This window comes from Amblyomma mixtum, chromosome 1 (genome assembly GCF_055824585.1).
Source record: "Amblyomma mixtum isolate Tamu chromosome 1, ASM5582458v1, whole genome shotgun sequence".
NCBI classification, from domain to species: domain Eukaryota; kingdom Metazoa; phylum Arthropoda; class Arachnida; order Ixodida; family Ixodidae; genus Amblyomma; species Amblyomma mixtum.
Genome location: NC_143012.1, coordinates 188,071,320 through 188,093,711, shown reverse-complemented (window position 1 = coordinate 188,093,711; position 22,392 = coordinate 188,071,320). Strand labels below are relative to the sequence as shown.

Here is a 22,392-nt window from a genome sequence, read left to right as displayed (position 1 = left end):
AATACTCGTGTAAAAATAAACGATGCAAACATGTAGCGTCATCTATGGAGAAACGCTATAAACTCATAGATCTTGTAGGGCAAATTTTACACAACAGATAGCGCGCATGTTTCGACATCCGTCGCATCCCAGTCGCTTCGTTTTGGTTTCCGCACAGGAGCCGTGTGAGGCAATGTGCCCCACTCGTCCGCACTTCGACGGACGAAGAACTTCAAAATTGCTTGTGAATTCGGAGTCCAATGGTAATGAGAACGAGGAACGAGCCCACCTAAGTGCCTTGTCGAGTGATGACAGCGATGAAGTCCCGCTGCCACCGAAAAATCCGCGTAAGAAGAGGAAATCCGACAGGCCAGATTGGTGCTGTAAGATTTCATTCATTACAACTAATATCTATAAGATTATCCTGAATAAACATGTCTACATGTCCTGCAGAGCATTTTAGTGCGTTACTAGCAAAAAATTTCCAGGAAACTAACATGCGAAAAAAACCCGGCAGGGTGTGTGCAGGTGTGAGTAAAAAAACCTGGCAGTGAAAGGGATAACAGCTGCCATCAAGAATGCTACGTGTTTAGAATAAATACGCGAAAAGGCCGACACCCAGCCCAGTTCAGATCTGCCATCGGTCCCTAGTAGATCGTTTTCACAGCCATACCTCGAAGGTGACGTCCCGTTGTCCGAGTATGTCGGCGGCCCACCGGAACACGGCGTTGAGGAAGTGGATGAAGGCCATGAAGGCCACGATGTTGGCCACGATGCCCCCGACGAGCGCGAGGCACGCCATGGCCCCCTTGGCGCCGGCCTCCAGCACGCTCGTGTCCGTGCTGCGGTTGAGGGGGACAAGCAAAAGTGACTGCCCTGCTGCTACTTGGGCAACGTGAGGTCCTTCGAATGAGCACATGTACTTATTTAACCCGCAGTGAAAGGCGCTTCGCACCGCTGGCGCGTACCTCCAATCAAAGCAGAGGAAAGGGATAAGAGCACGAAATTGGGAACTACCTGCATTCAAGAAACATTAAGCACTGTCTGCAGCGTGTGTACTACGTGTATACGGGGACATGGTGTTTACGCAACGAGTTTGGACTCCAGTGCATTGCAGTGCGAGCTTTTTCGATAAGCAGGAGAGAGATGGATTCAAGCCCGCAAACTAAAATCCCTGCAAAATGATGATGAAAACGTTTATTAAAGCCTTAGTTGAAGGGAAGGCTGATCGGGTCCCTAGTCCGGGAAGCCGTTGGTGAAAGCCGCTGCCCGTGCTCTGGCGACGAGGGCTCGTTGTTCCTCGAGGTCCGAGCTAGACAGGGCCGCCTCCCAGCCCTCCCGCGTTGGCTGATTTATGATCTCAATGCTGTCATTTTTCTGACAAGCCCATACCATGTGGTACAAGTTTGCCTTCTGGCCACAAAATTTGCACTGTGCCGAAAAGCATTCGGGCTCAATGGCGTGAAGCGTAGCTGGGTTATTGAAAGACATAGTTTGTAGCCTGCGAAGGTGACATTCCTCTGATTTACTGAGACCCTTAGCGGGCCTCGGGAGTGTCTGCCTTTCAAGGCGCAAATGTTGCAATATTTCTGAATATGTCGTTAGCGGAGAGTGGGAGCCAGAATCAGGAAGGGAGGACGTAGAAGGATGCCGGGGAAGAAAAGCTCGGGCCGAAGCGTGTGCGCGCTCGTTTCCTTCAACTCCCTGGTGACCTGGCACCCATATTAATTCCTTCCGTTCAGCTGAAGTCCTACATTGACTAAGAATTTTGCAGGCTAGCGGCGTGATTCTGCCACGCATATAGTTTCTATAAGCCGCCTGGGAATCTGTAACTATGTATTTAGATTCGGAGTGCGTTGCGGCTAGGGCTATCGCTACTTCCTCCATAGCCTGTGTATCCCCGTTACGAACTGAAAGCCCGTCCACGACTTGCACTTGGTGCACCACTGAGATTGTTGATATTCCTTGTACAGGACCCGCAGCGTCCACGAAGAAGGCTCCTTCTTTTGTTGAATAGCACTCGTTCATCTTCTTGCTCCTCGCCACTCGTCTAGCATGATGATGCTCCGGGTGCATGTTTTTGGGAAGCGGAAGCGTAAGGAATTTGCTCTTCCACTCTTAAGGTATATCTTGTCTCCCAGCCACTTGCTGCGGAAAGCTAATGTTTAAATCTTCTAAGACCCTGCGGCCGGTCGTAGTTGTGGCCAGTCGCACTACCTGGCTTGTAAGATGGGCGCTAATCAATTCATCAGCCGTGTTGTGTACCCCTAGTTTTAGTAGACGCTCCGTAGATGCTTTCATGGGTAGGCCGAGTGCCTTCTTATAAGCCGTTCGAATGATAACGTCCAGGTGGTTTAGATCGGTCTTCCTCAAACGAAGGTACGGGGCCACGTACACTATCCTGCAGATGACAAAGGCCTGTATTAGTCTAAGGGTATCCTGTTCTTGCATGCCGTTTTTCTTGCTTGTGATGCGAGATATCATACGGATGACTTGTTCGCACACCGTTCGGAGCTTGGTGATCGCTGCTGCGTTCACACCCTTGTTGTTAATGAGCAGCCCCAAAATCCGTATTGTTTCCACCTCGGGAATAGGTGTATCATGGACCGAGATTTCCAGCGATGCAGTATCCCCCTTCCCTCGCAGGACGAGGAGCTCCGACTTATCCGGGGAACAGCGCAGTCCGCATTCTTCAGCATACTTTTCAACCGTACTGGCAGCCTCTTGGAAAGCCTCCTCCATCTGTCCCATGTTTCCCTCCGTTGTCCATATGGTTATGTCATCCGCGTATAAATCCCTGCAAAGAAAAGGTTCTCCTTTCCGCTGTCTCAAAGCCGGGCGAAGCCGTGACGTGACAGTGAGAAGAATTTTATTAAAGTTTTGCGTGGTATATGCATCGTTTGTGGCCCCTGCAGCACACTGATATATGGATGAATTACGGAAAGCTCTACGCAAGCACTCAGAGGAACGAAGTAATTAAGAAAACAACACAGTACAGCAGTAATGGAACAACCTGTCACTAGGAAACAGTATATACGAAGCGCCGAGTTCATCGTGAACAGGCACAGTGGTACTGGACCTGACCCTCGTGTACGCTTCTATTCGCTTGATTTGTGTTGTGTTGGGTTTTATGGCACATAGGCAGCAAAGGCCATCATGCGCCAAACACAAGTTTTAATATGTCTGTTTGGTGTGAGGAAGTTTAAAGGTTATTTTGTAACCCTGCAAGAGGCTTAGGACGTTTGCATCTTTTAGGAACGAAACAAGAGACGAGGTTTTTACTAGTGAATTTTATCCTGGGTGTAAGCAAGGGTGTAATGGGATGTGCTCTTCATAAAATTGACGGAAATGGTTTCTTCTAAGTTGATCAAGTTTTGCACAGGATATTAATATGTGATTTGTAGTGACAATCTCTCCGCACTGTGCGCATGTAGGTTTGTGTTTTTTTGCAAGAATTAAATGTGTTGGTGGTGGTGGTGGTGAAAAACATTTATAATGCAATAAATATTTACAGAGAGGTGATTGGGGTAGGCCCTATTGGCCCTTTCCCCTAACAATACTAGGTGGAGCCCCTATTCCGGGGCCCCATTGGCAAGCAACGCCGCCCGCGTCCGGTGAACCAAGGCCTTTTGGGTCTTTAGGTCCTGACAGCCGAGCAGGGCCGCCTCCCAGTCCTCTCTGGTGGGGTTGGGGTTGGGGGGGATAGATGGGTTTGACTGACACGCCCAAACCATGTGGAAGGTGTCAGCCACCTCCCCACAGAACTGGCACGCGCCATCAAAGGATGGATTGAAATGTTTAAGCACCGCCGGGCACAGTACAGTGTTGGTAAGAATTTTGATGAGGAGGCGCTCGTCAGCGCGATCCAGACCCTTACAAGGGGCCGGGTAGCGCCGGTGCTCCTCCTTGTAGTAATCGGTGATTTGTTTGAATGTAATGGCCAGATTGTCTGATTGGGAGTACCCTTCCAAGGACAGGGAGATAGCCCGGGGAGAGAGTGCGCGGGCGGCCTGATCGGCCTGTTCGTTTCCCTGGAGTCCCTGGTGACCGGGGGCCCAAATCAGGTTGCGTGGAGTTGGATCTTCAGATCGACAGCTATATTCCAGTATGCGCCAGGCAAGCGGGGGAGCCCAGCCCAACTCGTAGTTCCGACAGGCCCCTCGCGAGTCGGTGATGATGTGTTTCGACCTGGGAGTAGTGAGAGCAAGAGCAATGGCAATCTCCTCCGCGTGTGTTGCGCTGTAGGCTTTGAAAGTGAGCCCGTTGACTGTGTTTGTGTTGTGTACGACTGCGGCCGTGTACCACACCCCGTGGTGTGGGCCGGCAACGTCCACGTAATACACATGTTGTTGGTTACCATAGTATCGCGCCAACGCTTCCGCGCGCGCCTGGCGACGACCGCTATGGTCTTCTCTGGACATGTTGCGGGGAAGGGGTCGGACCCGGAGGGCGCGTCTCCAGGGTGCTGGCACTCTCTCCCTTTCCTCAATATGGTAGTCATGTTTGATGTGTAGCCGGTCCAAGAGGCGGCGACCGGACGTGGTCTGTGCAAGACGCGTGTATTGGTTGACTAAGTGGGCCTCTCGAAGCTCCCGAAATGTGTTCACCACGCCCAAGGCCAGAAGTCGCTGGTTGGACGTGGTGACCGGGAGGTCGAGAGCCCGCTTGATGACTTTCCGGTGGATGACCTCCAGTTGGTCATCATCATGTTTGCGCAGGTGCAAGTAGGGGGTTGAGTAGAGGATTCTACTCGTTACGAAAGCATGGGCAAGCCGCAGTGCATCCTTGCTTCGTAATCCGCCCCGCTTGTTGGAGACCCGGCGGACCATGCGGCCCACCTGGTCTCCCACCGTGCGAAGTTTGGCTAGGGTGGTGTCGACTCTGCGTTGGTGGTGTATGAAGAGACCAAGGACGCGGATCTCCTTGGACTCCCGGATCGGTCCCGAGGGGAGACTGATGCAAAGCGGAGTTGTGTCCCGAGGGGAGGGACGTATGTGCACAAATTCTGATTTAGACGGGGCGCACTGGAGTCCGCAGTAGGCCGCGTAGTCGTCGACTAGGGTCGCCGCTGCTTGCAGGCAGGATTCCATGTGGCCCAGGTTACCTTGCGTGGCCCAGATTGTAATGTCATCCGCATAAAGAGCGTGATGTATCCCGGGCAAAGAGGACAATTTGGAGGGAAGATGAAGCATTGCCAAATTGAAGAGGAGGGGAGACAGGACCGCGCCTTGAGGTGTTCCCCTCGAGCCGATGGTGTATGGCCCGTGTTCCGCATCTTGTATGCGTATGTAGGCTTGACGGTCTGTAAGAAATTGTTTTATGTAGTTGAATGTTTTGTGGCCACAGTTGGTGTTACTGAGGTGGTCCAGGATTACTTCGTGTTTGACGTTGTCGAATGCGCCTTTAAGATCCAAGGCCAGGACCACCTTGTCGTTGTGGGGACATTCGACAGGATCTAAGATGTCGTGGTGAAGCTGCAGAAGTATATCCTGTGCAGACTTGTGAGGGCGAAAACCGAACATGGTGTCCGCGAAAGTGTGCTGTGTTTCGAGAAAATCGGAGAGTCTGTCGCGCACCATCGTCTCCATCAGCTTGCCGACACAAGACGTGAGGGAGATGGGGCGAAGGTTCTCCACATCAATAGGTTTGCCGGCTTTCGGAATAAAGGTCACGAGAGCCGATTTCCAATCGAGAGGGAGAGGAGTCTCTCCGTCCCAAATGCTATTGATGTATTTGAGGAGCGCGGCGTAGGCTGCGTCGGGAAGGTTGGCCAAGAGCTTGACCGTAACCTTGTCGCGCCCGGGTGCAGTGCCCCGCTTCATTTTGCTCAAGGCCGCCCGGAGGTCGTGGAGCTGGAACGGCTTGTCCAGCTCCGTGTTCTCTTCGCCTGCATACGAGTACGCCGCCTGCCGGGGGTCCTTAGTGGTGCACAGGTAGCGATCCCTGAGCGTGTGCGCTAGTTGTTTTGTCGTTCCTGTAAAGTTGTGCAAGGCCCTATGTAATTGGCGTTGGGTTTCTGTGCGTGTTTGTATTGGATCGATGAGAGCGCGGAACAGGCGCCACGTGTTGCGGCCAGACATCTGGCGAGCAGCCGCGTTGCACCGGTCCACCCAGTTAGTGTCGGCTAGCTGAGTAGCATATTCCGCTGCCTGTTGTGTGAGTTCGAGGATGCGGTTCTTTAGGCGTCTGTTATGTTTCTGTTTCTTCCATCGCTTCGTGAGGCTGCGACGGGCCTCCCAAAGGTGGAGAAGGTGGTTGTCCACGTCTGTTTGTGTTTCTGTAAGCTGTATCTGCTGTTCGTGTTGTGTGAGTGTAGAAGTGAGCGATCTGGACCAGGCGTCGTATCCCGACTGGAGGGGGTCTACAATAGGTAGAGAGGTGCGGAAAGTCGTCCAGTCAGGGATACGAGCTTGTTTTAGTGGGCGTTTCAGGGGACGCATGTAAATGGTTGTGTTGATTATACGGTGATCACTACCTAGAGTGTCCTCTGTATTCAGCCAGTCGGCATGTCGTATGTTGCGTGTAAATGTGAGGTCCGGGCAAGTATCTCGTTGAATGGAATTGCCGACACGTGTTGGGTTGGCGGGGTCAGTGTGCAGGGTGAGTCCAAGTGTGGAAAGAAGTTCCGCAAGCTTCCTCCCACGCCTGTCCTCCCGGGGGTATCCCCATAGCCTGCTCGGGGCGTTGAAATCGCCGACGATTAGGAGGGGATCCCTACCCGCCACCTGCATAGCTTGAGTGAAAATTTCATTGAACGTGACGTTGTTAAGTTTCGGTGGGCAGTAAATATTTAGAATGTGTACAGGTGGGTCAGACCGCTTTAGGGGCAGCACTGAAACCATCGTGTATGGGAAAGACGGTGTTGTGGGAAGTGTGACCTCCTGCGCAGTGTATCGCTTGTGAACAAGTATACATGTCTGCGGGTTGTGTTGAAATGTAGTGTAGTTTGTTAGTTTGGCACCGGCGCCGGGTTCCTGAAGGGCAACCACGGCGACGAGGAACTCAAGGTTCTCAAGATAGAGGCGGAGATGAGTCCGCTTCTTGTGGTCCTTGAGACCTCGGCAATTCCACTGCGTTAGTGTAAGCGGCTGAGTTGTTCTAAATGTGTTAAGTTCGTGTGCCCAATACGAAGGCGACATACAATTACTCCAATGAAACGCTCTTGATGACTGCATTTTTTCCATTCTTCTATAACTAGTTTTACTAGGTGTAACTTGCTATGTACTTCATTATCACATGCTCCCTGCCATTTTTTTCTTATTTTTCTTTGTACAAATTTTAGAGTATCGTTATGCGGCACTTTCACTTTCTGTATTTTAGCATTACAGGCGGCTGCGGCACACACATCGGCTCTCTCGTTACCGTAGACTCCTACGTGACTTGGTACACAAGCGAATTTAATTTCAAGGCCTTGTATTTCGCAGCTACTACACTGCGGATGATGTCTCCTATTAAAGGCTTTGTTGCATTTGTGGGATGTAGTGAAGTAATCACGCTGAGGGAGTCTGTATACACAATACTGTTTTTAATGTTGTTCTTCAGTATTTTTTCTACCGCTAAGGATACGGCGTAAAATTCGGCGGTGAAAACTGACGCACACAGAGGCAACCTTACTATTTTTAAACATGAAATGCTTTTAGCTCCCGTTGTCGGCAGTGTGGTGACTTCACGCCGAGACCGAGAGCCCACATCCTGACGCTGATTTCCCCTCATCCAGGCACTGAATTCCACACATCCGGGAGCTGAAACGAGATCATCCGGGTGGTGGTGGTGAAAAACATTTATAGTGCGATAAATATTTACAGACAGGTGGTTGGGGTAGGCCCTATTGGCCCTTTCCCCTAACAATACTAGGTGGAGCCCCTATTCCGGGGCCCCATTGGCAAGCAACGCCGCCATACGAGATTTAACGAGACTCTCTAAGCCCTCCTACAGGACCGGCATACAAGCGCCGGTAGCTTTGCGTCGAACGGGTGGTGGCGTTCCTCCCTTCCTGTACGGTGCGGTTCGGGTGTCCACCGAGATGACAGAGAATTACTGCGCCATTTCCTTTCCTCAGAAAGCGTTGCGTTCAAAGCGCAAGGCATCGCGCCGAACTGGTGGTGGCGTTCCTCCCTTCCTGTACGGTGCGGTTCGGGTGTCCACGGAGATGACAGAGAATTAGTGTGTAATTTCCTTTCCTCAAAAAGCGTCGCGTTCAAAGGGCAAGGCATCGCGCCAAACGGGTGGTGGCGTTCCGTGGACTGCCTGGCAGCGCTACAACACGCTGTCACGTTCGACTCCTAAAGGCGAAGCTTAAGCGTCATTAATTAGCAGTTAATTCGTAATTAGTCAACTGATTAGCAATTTGTCATTGCTTTATCATCAATTATGTGTGACGTAATTCAGTGGTGACGTCACCAGTGTCACATAGGCAAAGTGGTGCGGAAAAGGCTTTCGCCTCTACGCACTTTAGACAGTTTCGAACGCGCTGCATATACATTCTTGCCAGGCCTGCGTGTCGTCATAGTCCTTCAATGCTTTGAAGGACTATGGTGTCGTCTTGTCCGCGTACGCTTCTGCATCGTCCTGCATTTCAATGCCGCCACCGTCACAACTGCTTAAGCCGAGCAATGGTGCCTGATGAAAGGAGAGGTAGGAAGCGTCTTGCGGAAAGCGATCGCTTTGCGAGTGATACGCCACAGCAGAAGACTGCTGGCCCCTGCCGACAACGCCATGATTATGCGGCCGCTCTCGAAAGCGACGAGGCCGCCACGGTTCGCGGCTGCCTAAGTCCGCACTATTGCAGGCGATCGTTTCGACGCAACAAGAAGAGTGTGGTGTGGTGTGGTGAACACTAGACCCATTCAAAGATTTTTACTAGTACCATCTACAACCAATGTGTTATCCCCCTAAACATTTGATGCTTCCTCTACTCTCGGTTACGGGAAAAGTTGCGATCTCGACAGCTGGACTGCTAGTTGGGTCGGTAAGTCACCGGTGCAGTACTAGTAGAAGTAGCTGGCACCGCATGTAGGGAATAATCAATGGTTGCATAAAACAATTGTACCATGCGAACCGTTTGTCGCAGAATGTTCCGGATAGAGTCACACGATTCAGCGTTTTGTATAGCATAAACTCACTAGTTAAGTTAGACCTAGCTCGCGGCAGGAATTCGAACCGACGACCTATATTCGGGGGGCTGCATAAAAAAAATTGTATCATGTGTGGTTCGGGTGTCCACCACGAGAGCCTATCACTGCGTCATTTCCTTCGCACAAAAATGCAATTTTCTATTAAAGCGAAAGCCTTTAATGCCTCATACTGTCGTGAACAAGACGTGCTAGCAAATGTGTCCGCGTTTCGGATGCATGCCTTATATGGGCATATGCCATTCAATAGTCCATTGATACTTAATCGGGTACTGTCGAAATACATCGGAAAATGATATAAAGGGATTTCATGATTATATCATTGTACTTGATGACTAAATGACTAATTGGTAGTTAGTAGTAGTTAAGTGGCATGTGGGACTGTGCACTGCGCCTGTACCTTAACCCTAATTAATCAGTGTACCAGTTAAGGTCACTATCACTATGCGCTGTCTAAAGTGCGCAGAGACGAAAGCGTTTTCCGCACTACTTTGACTGCTTCTGTGCCACTGGTAACATCACCACTGGATGACGTCACACATGATTAATGACTAATAAATAATTACAAATTACTAATTAATGGCGAATTACTGATTAATGCCTTAATACTAATTAACTGCTAATTAATGACGCTTAAGCTTTGCCTTTAGGGGTGGAACGCGACAGCGTGTTGTAGCGCTGCCAGGGAGCCCACGGAACGCCACCACCCGTTCGGCGCGATGCCTTGCCCTTTGAACGCAACGCTTTTTATGCGAAGCATATTACAATAGGTAATCCAAGCCCTTCGTGACGGTTACACGCCGTGCACACCACGTGACACAATGACGTCACGACAGATGAGAGACGGGGCTCCAACTCGTGCCTTCGCTGCGGTTGCACGCCGTGCAGACCACGTGGTATGGTGACGTCACACCACGTGACACAATGACGTCACGACAGATGAGAGACGGGGCTCCAACTTGTGCCGTCGCTGCGGTTGCACGCCGTGCAGACCACGTGGTATGGTGACGTCACACCACGTGACACAATGACGTCACGACAGATGACAGCCGGGGCTCCAACTTGTGCCGTCGCTGCGGTTGCACGCCGTGTGAATCACGTGGTATGGTGACGCCACACTCCCGCGCATTTCGAACGCGCGTTCACACTCGGTGTAGGTGAAACGCTCGCTCCACCAGGCAGGCGGGCGCGGCTTCCGTGGCAATCCAGACGTTCACCCAACGCGCGTCTCGGGGTTAGTCGGCGTTCCGCTGTAGCCATGCCGTTGTCTTCCCCCACGACGAAGGCTTCTAGTGGTTGTATTAAAATGACCAAGTATTCAACCAAGGAAAGCCATGTATTACCAAGCCTAGCCACCAATATGCTTCGCATCTGACTAGGCTTAACCTTAGCTAAGCCTCAGCAATTTCTTTTTTCTCGTTTGTCTTGAACTACAGCACAGCCAAATAAAGTGTTGTTTTGGAACCATCTGTATAAAATGCTGTATGATCACTGTATTTCTCATTAAGTGCTAAGAACTCCTGTATAATGTTTTCATGAGGAGTATGTGTTTTACGAATGTGTGTTAGTGTGAGGACACATACAGCAGGGAAGTTGTACCAAGGTGGACATGGGTCAGGTCTCTGAGCAATATCAGGGATTGCATTTAGTATGTTAATTTCCTGGCACTGCTCTTCAAAACGGAGTATGAATGGTCTGTAGACCTGGGGTTTGTTGTTAAACAGTATTCGAAAGGGACATTTCGTAACTATCGGTTAACATATGTGTTTCCGTAACGAACGGATTTTCAGAATGTATCAACAAGTAAGCGTCGTTCTTCTGTCTGTTAGTGATGGTTCATTTGTTTCTACATAGTCTAGTCAGAGGTGACGTCCTGTATACCCCAGTCGAAAGGCGCAAACCTAGCTTATGTACAGGATCCAGTCTTTTCAGGTATGATGATCTCACTGAACCATACACCACACACCCGTAATCAAGACAGGAGCGCGCTACTGCACGATAGATATAGAGAAGACATGTCCTACCAGAGCCCCAGTGTCTTAGTGAGAGCACTTTAAGTATGTTTAGAGCTCGAGAGGCTTTTACTTTCAAATTATTTATGTGCGGGAGGAATGTGAGCTTTTTGTCGAATGTTACACCTACAAATTTGTGTTCTTGTTTTATTGGCAGAACGGTTTCATTTAAATGCAGGGCGGGATCGGGATGCAGGCCTCTCCGGGGAGAGAAAAGAAAGGCAACTGTTTTTTGTGGGGAGAACAAAAAATCAATTTTCGTCTGCCCAGTTACCAAGTCTGTTTAATGTCAGTTGTACCTGTCTTTCACAGGTTGATAAGCTGGACGATGTGCATGAAATTTGGAGGTCATCGACGTAAACTGAGTGCATAATTGAGTTCGGGATTACTTTGGCTATGGAATTAATTTTTACGATGAAAAGTGTAGTGCTTAAAATGCATCCCTGAGGTACACCGTTCTCCTGAGTGAAGTTCCTCGAGAGGGTTGAAGCGAGACGGACTTGAAATGTGCGGTTCGACAAGAAATATTTCAGGCAATTTAACATTCTACCGTGGATGCCCATATCTCCTAAGCCGCGGAGAATCCCAATTCTCCAGGTGGTATCATAGGCTTTTTCCATATCGAACAAAACTGCCAGACAGTGTTGTGCATGTATGAATACTTCTCGAACAGTGTTTTCGAGTCGGACAAGATGATCCAATGTCGAACAAGCTTTTCTGAAACCGCACTGGTGGAGGTCAAGCAGTTCACAAGATTCGAGAATAAACATTAACCTAATATTTACTACGCTTTCGGAGGATTTGGCAAGGCAGTTTGTTAGGGCTATTGGCCTGTAACTAGTAGGAGAGGTAGGGTTTCCCTGGTTTCAGGAATGGTACTGTTACTGCCTTTTTCCAAGCCTCAGACATTTTCCCCAACACACAGATTTGTTGAAAAATTTCAAGATCTGGTCAGGCCCTAGTGCAGTCTGTTTGCCGCTAATTAGTACTCTGTGAAGTTCATGAACTGCAATCAAGCTGTTGTAGGGTTCGTTAGTGTAGCTACTAGTTGGAAGTCTTTGTTTCTCTGCTGTGTTTTTGTACTTTAAGAGAGAGTCAGTGTAGTGTAATGAACTGGAAACATGGGAGAAGTGCTTCCCAAGTATGTCGGCCTGTTCGTGAATACTTGTTTGTGCATCGGGGGGGGGGGGGGGAGGGGGGGTTCAGGAAAGGGACTGCAAAAGGGGAGAAGTTTTCATCAAGTTTGCGAACTTGCTGCCACATATTTTATGATGTAGTGGAACTATTTATAGAAGATACATAACCTTTCCATGAAGTTTTCTCAGCATTGCGCCAGCTATATCGAGCTTTGGCCCTCGCCTTTTTAAAATTTTTTGGGTTTTCCTGTGTGGGGTATCGACGGAAAATTCCCCAGGCTTTGTTTTGCCTCTTCTTTGCTTCCCTGCATTCCCGTGTATACCAGACCTTTCGGTTCTTTCGCACCGCTTCGGAAGTCTGGGGAATGGCTAGGTGAGCAGCGGTAATGATACATGTTGTGAACATTGCATTTATGTCATCAACATCAAGGCCGTCTAAAAGAATTCCTCCAAAACGGCATTTTCTTGGAAGAACGCCTAGTCAGCCATTGCCAACTTCCAACGCCGTGGCTTGGTTAATGTGATTGATGGTGAGGCTGTTAGACTGATAACGACGGGAAGATGATCGCTCCCATACGGGTTGTCAAGAACATCCCATTCAAAATCTGTAAAAACACTTCGTGAACAAAAAGATAAACCTAGGCAGCTCATTTTCCCACTGCTTGGAGAGCAGTAAATGTGTTTGCCCGTGTTTAGGAGGCAGACATTGTTGCTGAGAATAAAGTCTTCTGTAATCCGGCCTCCGACGTCGATTTGTTCCCTTCCCCAAAAAGAGGAGTGAGCATTAAAATCCCCAACTAAAAGACATGGCTCCGGTAGTTGTGCTAAAAGTGCTTCCAACTCGTGAAGTCTGACGGTTAGATGTGGTTTAATGTATATGGAACTGATTGTTATGGTTTTAAAATTAGGGACGGTGACCCCAACTGCCTCATATGAGGATTTTAGGTTAGTTTTCCGAGTTGCAACACCACCCTGGACCACAATAGCAGCGCCTCCAGAGAGCCTGCTTGATTTCTGTCGGTCGCAGCGGAAGACTTGATATTTTTTAAGAATATATTTTTTTGTGGTCCCAGGTTAGTCTCCTGGAGACAGAGTGCTACCGGGGAGAATTAATTTAAAATATCTGTTATGTCAGTGTCGTTTTTCAAAAGTCCACGACAGTTCCAGTGAACTAGAAATGCCATCGTTAGAGACTAGTTGGTGATAGGTAAGGTGGGTGGGTCTTTTGGGCCAGTTATTGGGACTTTATCCCTTTTTTGCGCTCGATAGAGCTTTTCCGCCGCTGCGGCGGGGGCGAGGGAGGAGTTGTGTCCATCGCCTGCTCCGAGGCGCTGGAGGATCGTGCAGAATGCACGGGTAACTGTGGTTCAGACCTCACCGTGTGAGGCGAGGCCTTGGGGCCCGCTGACCTGGAGGTCCGCGCAGCCTGCTTCATGGGTGGTGGCGCGGTGCTAGCTGCTGCCACCTGGTGCACGGGCGGCCCTGCTCCAGGCTCACTGTGTGTGGCATGAGCAGAAGCCGGAAGCTGCTGTGGTGCCGTGCCCTGTTGCACCACATCGGCGAAAGTAGGGTGTTGAGCCATTGAGAAACGCTTTCGCGCTTCTCTGAAAGTGATGTTTTCTTTAACTTTGAGTGTGATTATTTCCTCCTCTTGTTTCCAAGTTGGACCAGCACGCGAGTAGGCAGGATGACTGCCCTCACAAGTTACACAAAGGTGTGGTTCGACTTTACAGTTATCTGTGGGATGATCATGTGAGGCACCTTTTGCACATGTGACTTGGCCCCGGCAGCTCTGGGAGCCGTGGCCGTACCTTTGGCATTTGAAGCAACGTCTTTGGTTTTGGATGTACGGTCGAAGTTTGATTTTAGAGTACCCTACCTCCACAGAATCAGGGAGAGTGCTTGAAGCGAAGGTCAGGACCAAATGTTTTGTTTCTATTTCTTTCTCATCTCGCCTTATTTTTATTCTGTATACATTTGTCACACGTTGGTCTTTGAGTCCAACTAATAATTCTTCTTCCGTCATGTACTTCATGTCATCATCAGGGAGGACGCCACGAACAGTGTTCAGTGATCGGTGAGGGCGTAGTACTGTTCGAATGTTACCGAAGGCTGTGGCTTCTGCTAGTTTCTCGTACTGATGCTTGTACGCTATTTCTAGAAGTAGGCCTCCATTTGCAAGCTTCTTTATTTTATAACCTTGGCCTATGGTGTCGATTAAAGTCCTTGTAACAATGAAAGGACAGATGTGCGTTTTTTTCCGAGTGTTCACTGTGAATCACGTGGAACCTCGGGAAATTAGTCTTGTTCTTTGAAAAGAACTCGGCAGTCACATCGGTGCGCCCCCGTTTCGGAGGGCGATCAGTTGACAGGCAAGAGCTAGCCATAAAAGATATGTGTTTTTCGGCCACAGTGGCAGCCGCTAACCACGGAGCCCAATCAGGGGACGGGACAGGAACTTGTCCTGCCCACGCCAGCTGTACACCCTCACTATAACTAAATATGACGAAAACCAGGATAGTTCGCCACACAAGGTTAGCCCTAGCCGCCAGGAGAAAAGGAAAAACCAAGAAGGAAGGAGGAGACAGGAGAGTTGTAAGAAAGAGATAGGAAAGTGAAAGATGGAAGGGAGGACAGGAGAAGGCGACTGCCGCTTTCCCCCTGTCGGGTCAGGCCGGAGGTGCCGTCTACAGGAAGCTGGGGCTAAAGTGGTGTGTTGCCTCCGCCGAGGGGCCTTAAGGGCCCAAACTCTCGGCATCGGCTCAACAACCAGGATCCCCTTTTCCCCGGACACGGCGATGCCACGCACGGCAAAGCGCGGATGCTCGGGTCCGTGGTGACGCACTGCTCACCATCCCTGCGGGGATGTCCCTGCGGATGCTCGGGATACCCTGTGATGTTGCAATTCACCAATGTCTGCATGAATCAGATGCCCCTGCGGGGATCTATTCGCTTGAGATCTGGCACAAATTTTGTGCAAGAATTACAGAGATGATTCTGGGCAAGCTAGTTTGGTCATGCGTGGTGGCACGACTAATGATGAAAGTGAGTGGCAGTGTACTCTGTGATCGCTGCGTAAAGCATGGGAGGCGCATCCAAACTTGCGAATGACGCGGGCGGTTGACCCAAATGGAAACGCCGGGTGGCAAAGTTTTGCGGTACACAACGCAGTTCTGCTAATACTTCAAGGAGAATAAGAAACCTCTGGCTCGCGGGTAAGTGCAGATTAAAAGAAGAACGGCAAAAGAAAATAGAACTTTTTAGGCAGGAAATAGACTAAGCAACTGCTTCTTGGAGACTAAGTTACAAATAAAATTTTATATTGCCGCCAAATGTGAAATCAAAAAATTTTCTGCAACCCAGATTTCCCCCACAGCGGCCTTGTACCCTTTCTCTCAAAATACAGAAATTTTTATAGATTTTTTTATATTTTCTATAGACAATATAGAAATATAGAAATAGAATCAATCAATCTCATGAAGGATGGTTTACTTTCCGAGTCTGGAGTCATATGTAGGGACAAAATGTGACCAGTATAAACTTGCCGCCACAAGATATTAGCTGTTTGCCAGACAAGCGAGGAATTAGGACTGCGATATTCCTCATGTAGCCCCATCACAATACCCTCATTGTTGTCCGCACGGGCTTGGGCAGCACATTTTGCAATTTAACTTAATGTTTGTGGACCCCAAAAACAAAATCTAATTACTGCCGTGACAAGCGTCGCAATACCATTCAAAATTTTTCTCACCTCTGAGCAAATGCCGTTTCTAAGTTTTTTCTTTAGCAACAGCGGCCATCATGCATGGTAGAGTGCCTAGAATGTACCAGTGCGCCAGCATATATTCGGTACTCAAATTATGGTACAGGTAACAATCTAAAAAGAATGATGTTGCCATATCAGTTCACCCTGTATTTCTTCTCATCAGAGATCTAGGCTGTCAAGAGGCGTTATTAATGGCTGCCACCACGGTAGGCAAACATGCGGTGGACTTGCATGGAAGAGCTGTGACTCTCACTGGGTTCAGTACGTTATCTCCACAGGCATGGCAGCACCATGAGCCGGCACACAACGTGTTCCATTCTTCAGCCCCCCCCCCCCCCCCCCCCCCCGTCGTGTGGCCTTCCTTTAGTGTGCGTGCATGCCCACCTGCTGTGCGTGTAGATGCGCACGGTGAGTACGCGCAGCTCCTCCGTCTCGGGGAACAGCAGCTTGGAGAAGAGCAGCGACGACGGCGCCGCCAGCACCGCCGCAGTCACCAGGTGCTGGGTCTCCACCTGCGCCAGAAAGAGCATAAGCACCACAGACGTAGCCCATATGCGCCACGAGACAGCAACGCTCGCGACATAGTAACCGAAGATCGAAACAGCCGAGAACTTCGAGTTTGTTCAAGTGTGCAAGAACGGCCTATTCCTTGGTCCCTCCTCCTCCGAGGCGGGGCCACGTACCCCGAGCGCGATGTAGGATCCCATCATGACGGCCGACATGCTGGCGAAGCCGGACGTCATGAAGCAGTGCAGCTCGGCTTTGGTGGCGTGCGGAAGGTACGGGTACAGCATCAGCGCCGACTGCTCCTGCCAGCCAGAAAAGAAAACAAAAGAATGTACCAAAGATACAGCGTGGATCTGATGCCACCCCCGGTAACGAACTACTCACTAACAGACTTTTAGAACACGGTGACCATATCGGTTGAGGGCATAAGGAAATAGCGGGGCGCCAGCGCGCCGGTGCAGGACAACAGCGGCCCTCCGGTTGTCCTGCGCATGCGCACTAGCACCCCGATATTTCCCTTCGTCCCTAATCGATAGTTTCACCCTGCTCTAAATTTTCCTAATGTTGAAAATATGCGGACGTACGATAAAGCACGCCCAAGTGTTCCAAAGTAAGTGCTCTTCTGTTTCACCTCCATCGTAATGCGGCTGCCCCGGGCAGGCTAACCCTTATCTCCATCAAACCTCTACGCGAGGCAGACCCGAGTCGTCCCTACAGGTTGCTCGAGCCCGAAGTGTTTACGAGGACACGAACCTCGTTTTGGGGAATGTGCGAGAAATTCGGTTCATCATCACGTTACCTTGTTGCCCCGAGTATACCAGCTGCTTGTACAATTCTGTTTATTCGACGCACGCACTTCATAGGTTCCATAGCGCTACTAGCTGAAAGGTAGCGCCGTAATGCTAAAGTTAATATCTTCAGGAGATTTACATCCACTGCTCCTCCCATTAGTCTAAAATTAGCACGCTCCTCAGCTAGCTGCCCAAAGAATATATCTCAGCTGATTTCTTAGACTTGTGCTCTGCGCATCTCGCTACCAGCCCGTAGATAAATTTTGCGTATACCCTTTTATGCGAAGCATATTACTAGAGCTACACTGCAGCCCGTCGAGCGCGGCGGTGGAGCTACCATTGACCTTTAGCGTGACCACGTGACACCACGTGACAACATGACGTCACAGCAGAGGAGAGATGGGCTGCCGGCTCGCGCGGTCGGCCACGGCGGTGGAGGCTCCACGTCAGAGGCGCGGCGGCTGACCACGTGACAACATGACGTCACAGCACAGGAGAGATGGGCTGCCGACTCGCGCGGTCGGCCGCGGCGGTGGAGGCTCCACATCAGAGGCGCTGCAGCTGACCACGTGACGCTACAGCAGCGGTATAAAGCTGAGCTTGCCTCGGGGCGGATGAGCGCGGCTTCGGCCACGAGGAGTATCTGTTCTCGCTTCGGCGAGCGCGGCTTCGGCCGCTTTTTTTTTAGCAGCGTCCGCTCCGGCGGACGCAGTTGTTGCTGCGACGCGCGTCTTTCCTTTCCTCTCTCCCCTTCCTCTGATCTTTTAACTCTCCTCTATCTGCACGTGGCAGCGGTGGTGGCTTGGCTCGAGCCAGTAGCAGGCCCGTGCAATTTCCTCTTCATCCTTCTCTCAGTCACAACAACAACAACAACTCTCCGGGCACTTACGAGGCAGCCAGGTGTTGGGATGCCGCCTAGAAGCAGGGCTGATTTGAACAAGAAGCGAAAGCTTCAGCGTGCCACAGAGACCGATGAAGAGCGGGATGAATCAACCAAGGAAAGCCATGTATTACCAAGCCTAGCCATCAATATGCTTCGCATCTGACTAGGCTTAACCTTAGCTAAGCCTCAGCCATTTTTTTTACATTGTTCCCGGTTACCTGGGTATATATGTCTCTACACATTATATTTCTTGCAATTACTTACACCGCACTTGGCAGCTCAGTACTAAAGTTTACCACTACGGCTGCATCTGCTCGCGCCTCTCATGCGACCTATGCGTCCGTTACCTTTTGCTCCACGTGGTTCACGCTCGTAAACATAAATTAATGTACGTCATCGTTTGCCCTTGCAGCTTGTATAATGGATGACACAGCCCGACCAAGCGTGCGGACTGAGCCAATACGGAGACACCGATAGTATTTTGGTGTAAAGGCGCACGCATGTGAAAGTGACATAAGAAGCCACAACAATAATATTACAATGGTATGTGGAGCTTAACGTCAAATGTTGCACGCGGATTATGAGATGCAAAGTAGTGGAGAGAGGTCTAGACTTTTCCTGCGCAATGGGACATGCACTTTCCCACTGCGCAGCTAAGACAGTGAGTGCACACGTACCAGGCCGAAGAGCATGTTTCCCGCGGCACACATGGACTCGCAGGCGGTGGAGCCGACCACGTGGTTGAGGAAACCGCCCAGCCGGGAGACGATCGCTTGCATGACGCCCCAGTAGTAGAGCACGTTGACGCAGAAGCCCACGTAGAAGATCACCGGCATCGCCTGCGTACAGAATCCCCCACCTCATTAGGCTTGTACTACTCTATGTTCTCCTGAACAAGCGCTGCTGTAATTCACAACTGAAGAGTTCTCGAGCAACGTGGTGGTTTGTTTCCAGTGATCCTGGCAGGGCAACCAAAAAATCGAACTCAATTGTCGCACATTCACGAACTCTCTGAACGCCGCACCGAGCCGACACGTGTCCAGATTTTTGGAGAGAATCGGGCGACGACGGCCCGACGAAAACCATTCTCCAGTTTAACAGGGGCTAACGTTTAATTCTCTTCCACTAAGCAAGCGTTAACGTCCATTCATGGCTTCGAACACTCTTCTTCCATGCGTGCGCCGCGCTCAGTGCCTGTAACGTGCATTCTAAACATCGAAATTACGTCTCTTCTGCATGTCAGCGGAACTGCAAGCAAGACATAACCGTCATCAGCCCACTCCCGTGTACTGCGAGAGAAAAGACCTTTCCCATTGGTTTCTAATTAAGACTCTCCTGTGCCAGCTGCGCCCACCTTGTCCCCGGAAACTTGCTAACTTCATCTACCCTCTCTGCTGCCCACTTCTACCTTTAACTCTTCTTAGAAAGGTTATCTTCCCTTCGCATTGCATGCCCTGCCACTGGTCATTTCGTTTTCTTGATTTCAGCTAGAATGTCATTAACTCGCGTCTGTTCCCTAATCTAATTGCCGTGTTTCCCGCCTGTTAACGTTAAACCAATCACTTTTCTTGGCCTAACGCGCTCCGCTATCTTAAAATTCAATTTCAAGCTTTTCGTCAGCCTGAGTTGGTGCCCCTTAACTAAGTACGAGCAATATACAACTACATATAATACTTCCCTCTCGAGGGAGATTCGCAGCGTACAATTACGGCCGGAGAATACCTGCCAAGCGCGCTGCATCCAATATTTATTTTCGTACCTACTCCTATAGCGAGCGAGACATGGAGGTCATAGAACCCCGTGTTTGATGGCACATTATGAGAAACAATGGCTCCCGCCAGCCCAAACGCAGACTAATAAAACGTCAATTCCTGAGGAGGAGTCCAGTCTGTGGAATGTATTCGGGTCTCTGACACCGTGAACTTCTCGAGGTGTCTGAGGCAACACAGTCTACCTTTCGCTCCGTGTTCTGTCTCGTGTAGGCGGTCTTTTCAGTTCATGATGGCCAGGAGGAAAAAGGAATAAAGTACGGCACTCTTGCAGCAGCAGTACTGCAGCCTCTTGCAATAGTGGTGCCCCTAACGGCAATTTTTTTTTTACTTCTTCAAGCACAGTGACACGTCTGCGGCCATCTCTTTCGTAAGGCAGTGATGGGCCGCTTTATTTGCCTGTGCGTGTGAATCTGAGCAACCAATGGCCTCGCGAACTTGCCACGTGTCTATGGGAACTAAAAGAAGTGGTAGGGTTTTAACCTAAAAACCGTAGCGCAAAGAGACGAGGACACAGAAAGAACGACAACACACTGTGTCGTTCTTTCTGTGTCCTCGTCTCTTTGCTCTACGGTTTTTACGTTTCAAATATGAAACAGCAAGCCCAAGCATATACCCTTCTGAGGGTTTTAACGTATAGTTAAACCGAGTATGCGAGCGAAAGCATGTATTTACCCTGATTGGCTCACGGTATCGATTCGCTGGGTCATCGGCACGTCTGGCGGCGATGTTCGTTTGAAAGTAGTATTAGTTAATGAAGATGACTATGTGGAATGCACAGCGCGAGAGTGTGTTGCAGCTTAACGCCAGGCGTGACCGGCTTCGGCGATGGCATGGGGCTGCCGTGCAGTGGCCGGAGAAGCTGATCTGCTCGCATCCCAGTGTTTGAATCCCATTCGCGGAAGCATTTATTTATTTATTTATTTATTTATTTATTTATTTACTTATTTATTTATTTATTTACTTATTTACTTATTTACTTATTTATTTATTTATTTATTTATTTATTTATTTATTTATTTATTTATTTATTTATTTATTTATTTATTTATTATTTGCCCAAGGTCACCCTCAACGTCAAGCTTCACACAAACTCGGATCACCTGAGTCGGTAAGACCTGGTGAAGCAGTGCATTTGCATTGAAAGTGACATCTGCTTTTAATTTGCGCCTTGCGCGCTTTTCGTACGCTACCCTAGTGAACTGTTGCACGTTTTTTTCCTCATAAGTACCACTCGATGTTTTCCTTAACCCTTCCGATGCATACCGAGTAACCGCTGTGTTCTTGTATCCTATTACATTATAGTTAGTATTGTTAGAACAACGTGGACAGTTGTCTCTCCGCAGTCTTACGTTGCCGGCCTCGTAGACTTCATAACTGTATGTTGGTTATAGACAGTGTTAAAATGGTGTTCCTATTCAGCGCGTTCCGCAAGGGCGCGCAACCTTGCCTTACTTCGCGCCTTCGTTTTAATCAAATTTATGACGACTTTATTGCTTTCTTCATCTTTTGTAAAACAATGGCATGCTTCATTTCTTACTTCATTTTATATATTGCTCTAAACTCACTTTTTTGAAGCTGGGACTCTGCAGTGTTCACTAGTGTGCGGTAAGGCTCAGTTCCCAGTCGAATTCGTCCCGCAAAGCGCTGTCTCTGCCCTTATCCTGAACACTGGATGCCCGAGTTCAGCCTTTTTACCATTGTGAACGGTATCGCGGACTGTAGCGAGTCAGGTGTCCACTTTTGAACGGTTTTCATACGCAAAAGTAGTTCGCGAACTGGAAAAAGACGAGAGCCAACACCACGGCACTATACTAACAAGAGCCGCCGCGGTGGCTCAGTAATTATGGTGTCCAGCTGCTGACCCGAAAGACGCGGGTTTGATCCCGGCCGCGGCGGTCGAATTTTTTTATGGGGGAGAAATGCTAGAGGACCGTGCGCTTGTGCGATGTCAGTGCACGTTAAAAAGCTCGTGGTCGAAATTATCGGGAGCCCTCCAGAACGGAGTCCCCTACAGCCTTAGTCGCTTCGAGACGTTAAACCGCATCAACCATAAACCTATAGGCCTACTAATAATAATATAAGCAGCAATACAATATATTGCAGTGCTACGCTTAATTTATATAACTGCACTTGCATAGCCCTATACGCGCAGCTTGTTATATCACGTTCTGGAAGAACGTCGTGTGCTAATTTTTGAGCAGAAAGCTGGGTTGGTCGTTAACGGTTCAAGGCATGCTAATTGCACTTGATCGTTATCATTGCTCCGGTGCGCATATGTCACCCTTGTCATTTTACCGCGGCGAAAAACTTTTTCTCGATTACACGGAACTCTACTATGCGGTGCATGATGATTTTGAGTCCGAATGATAATGTACTCCGGAACATCAGGCCTGACCGCTAGTCCGGGCTAATTCC

General features: G+C 49.5%; 1 protein-coding gene across 1 annotated transcript in view; it reads right to left on the bottom strand.

Moving 5' to 3' along the window:
- The window catches only part of LOC149370273 (uncharacterized), a 65,451-nt gene that overhangs the window by 30,272 nt on the left and 12,787 nt on the right, over nt 1-22,392 (bottom strand). Inside the window, exons 5-8 of the mRNA XM_089582912.1 lie at nt 18,883-19,044; nt 16,708-16,833; nt 16,409-16,536; nt 653-821 (exon numbers count right to left, since the gene is read on the bottom strand). Coding sequence (XP_089439038.1) covers nt 653-821; nt 16,409-16,536; nt 16,708-16,833; nt 18,883-19,044 — 585 coding nt within the window. The remainder of the gene's footprint in view (nt 1-652; nt 822-16,408; nt 16,537-16,707; nt 16,834-18,882; nt 19,045-22,392) is intronic.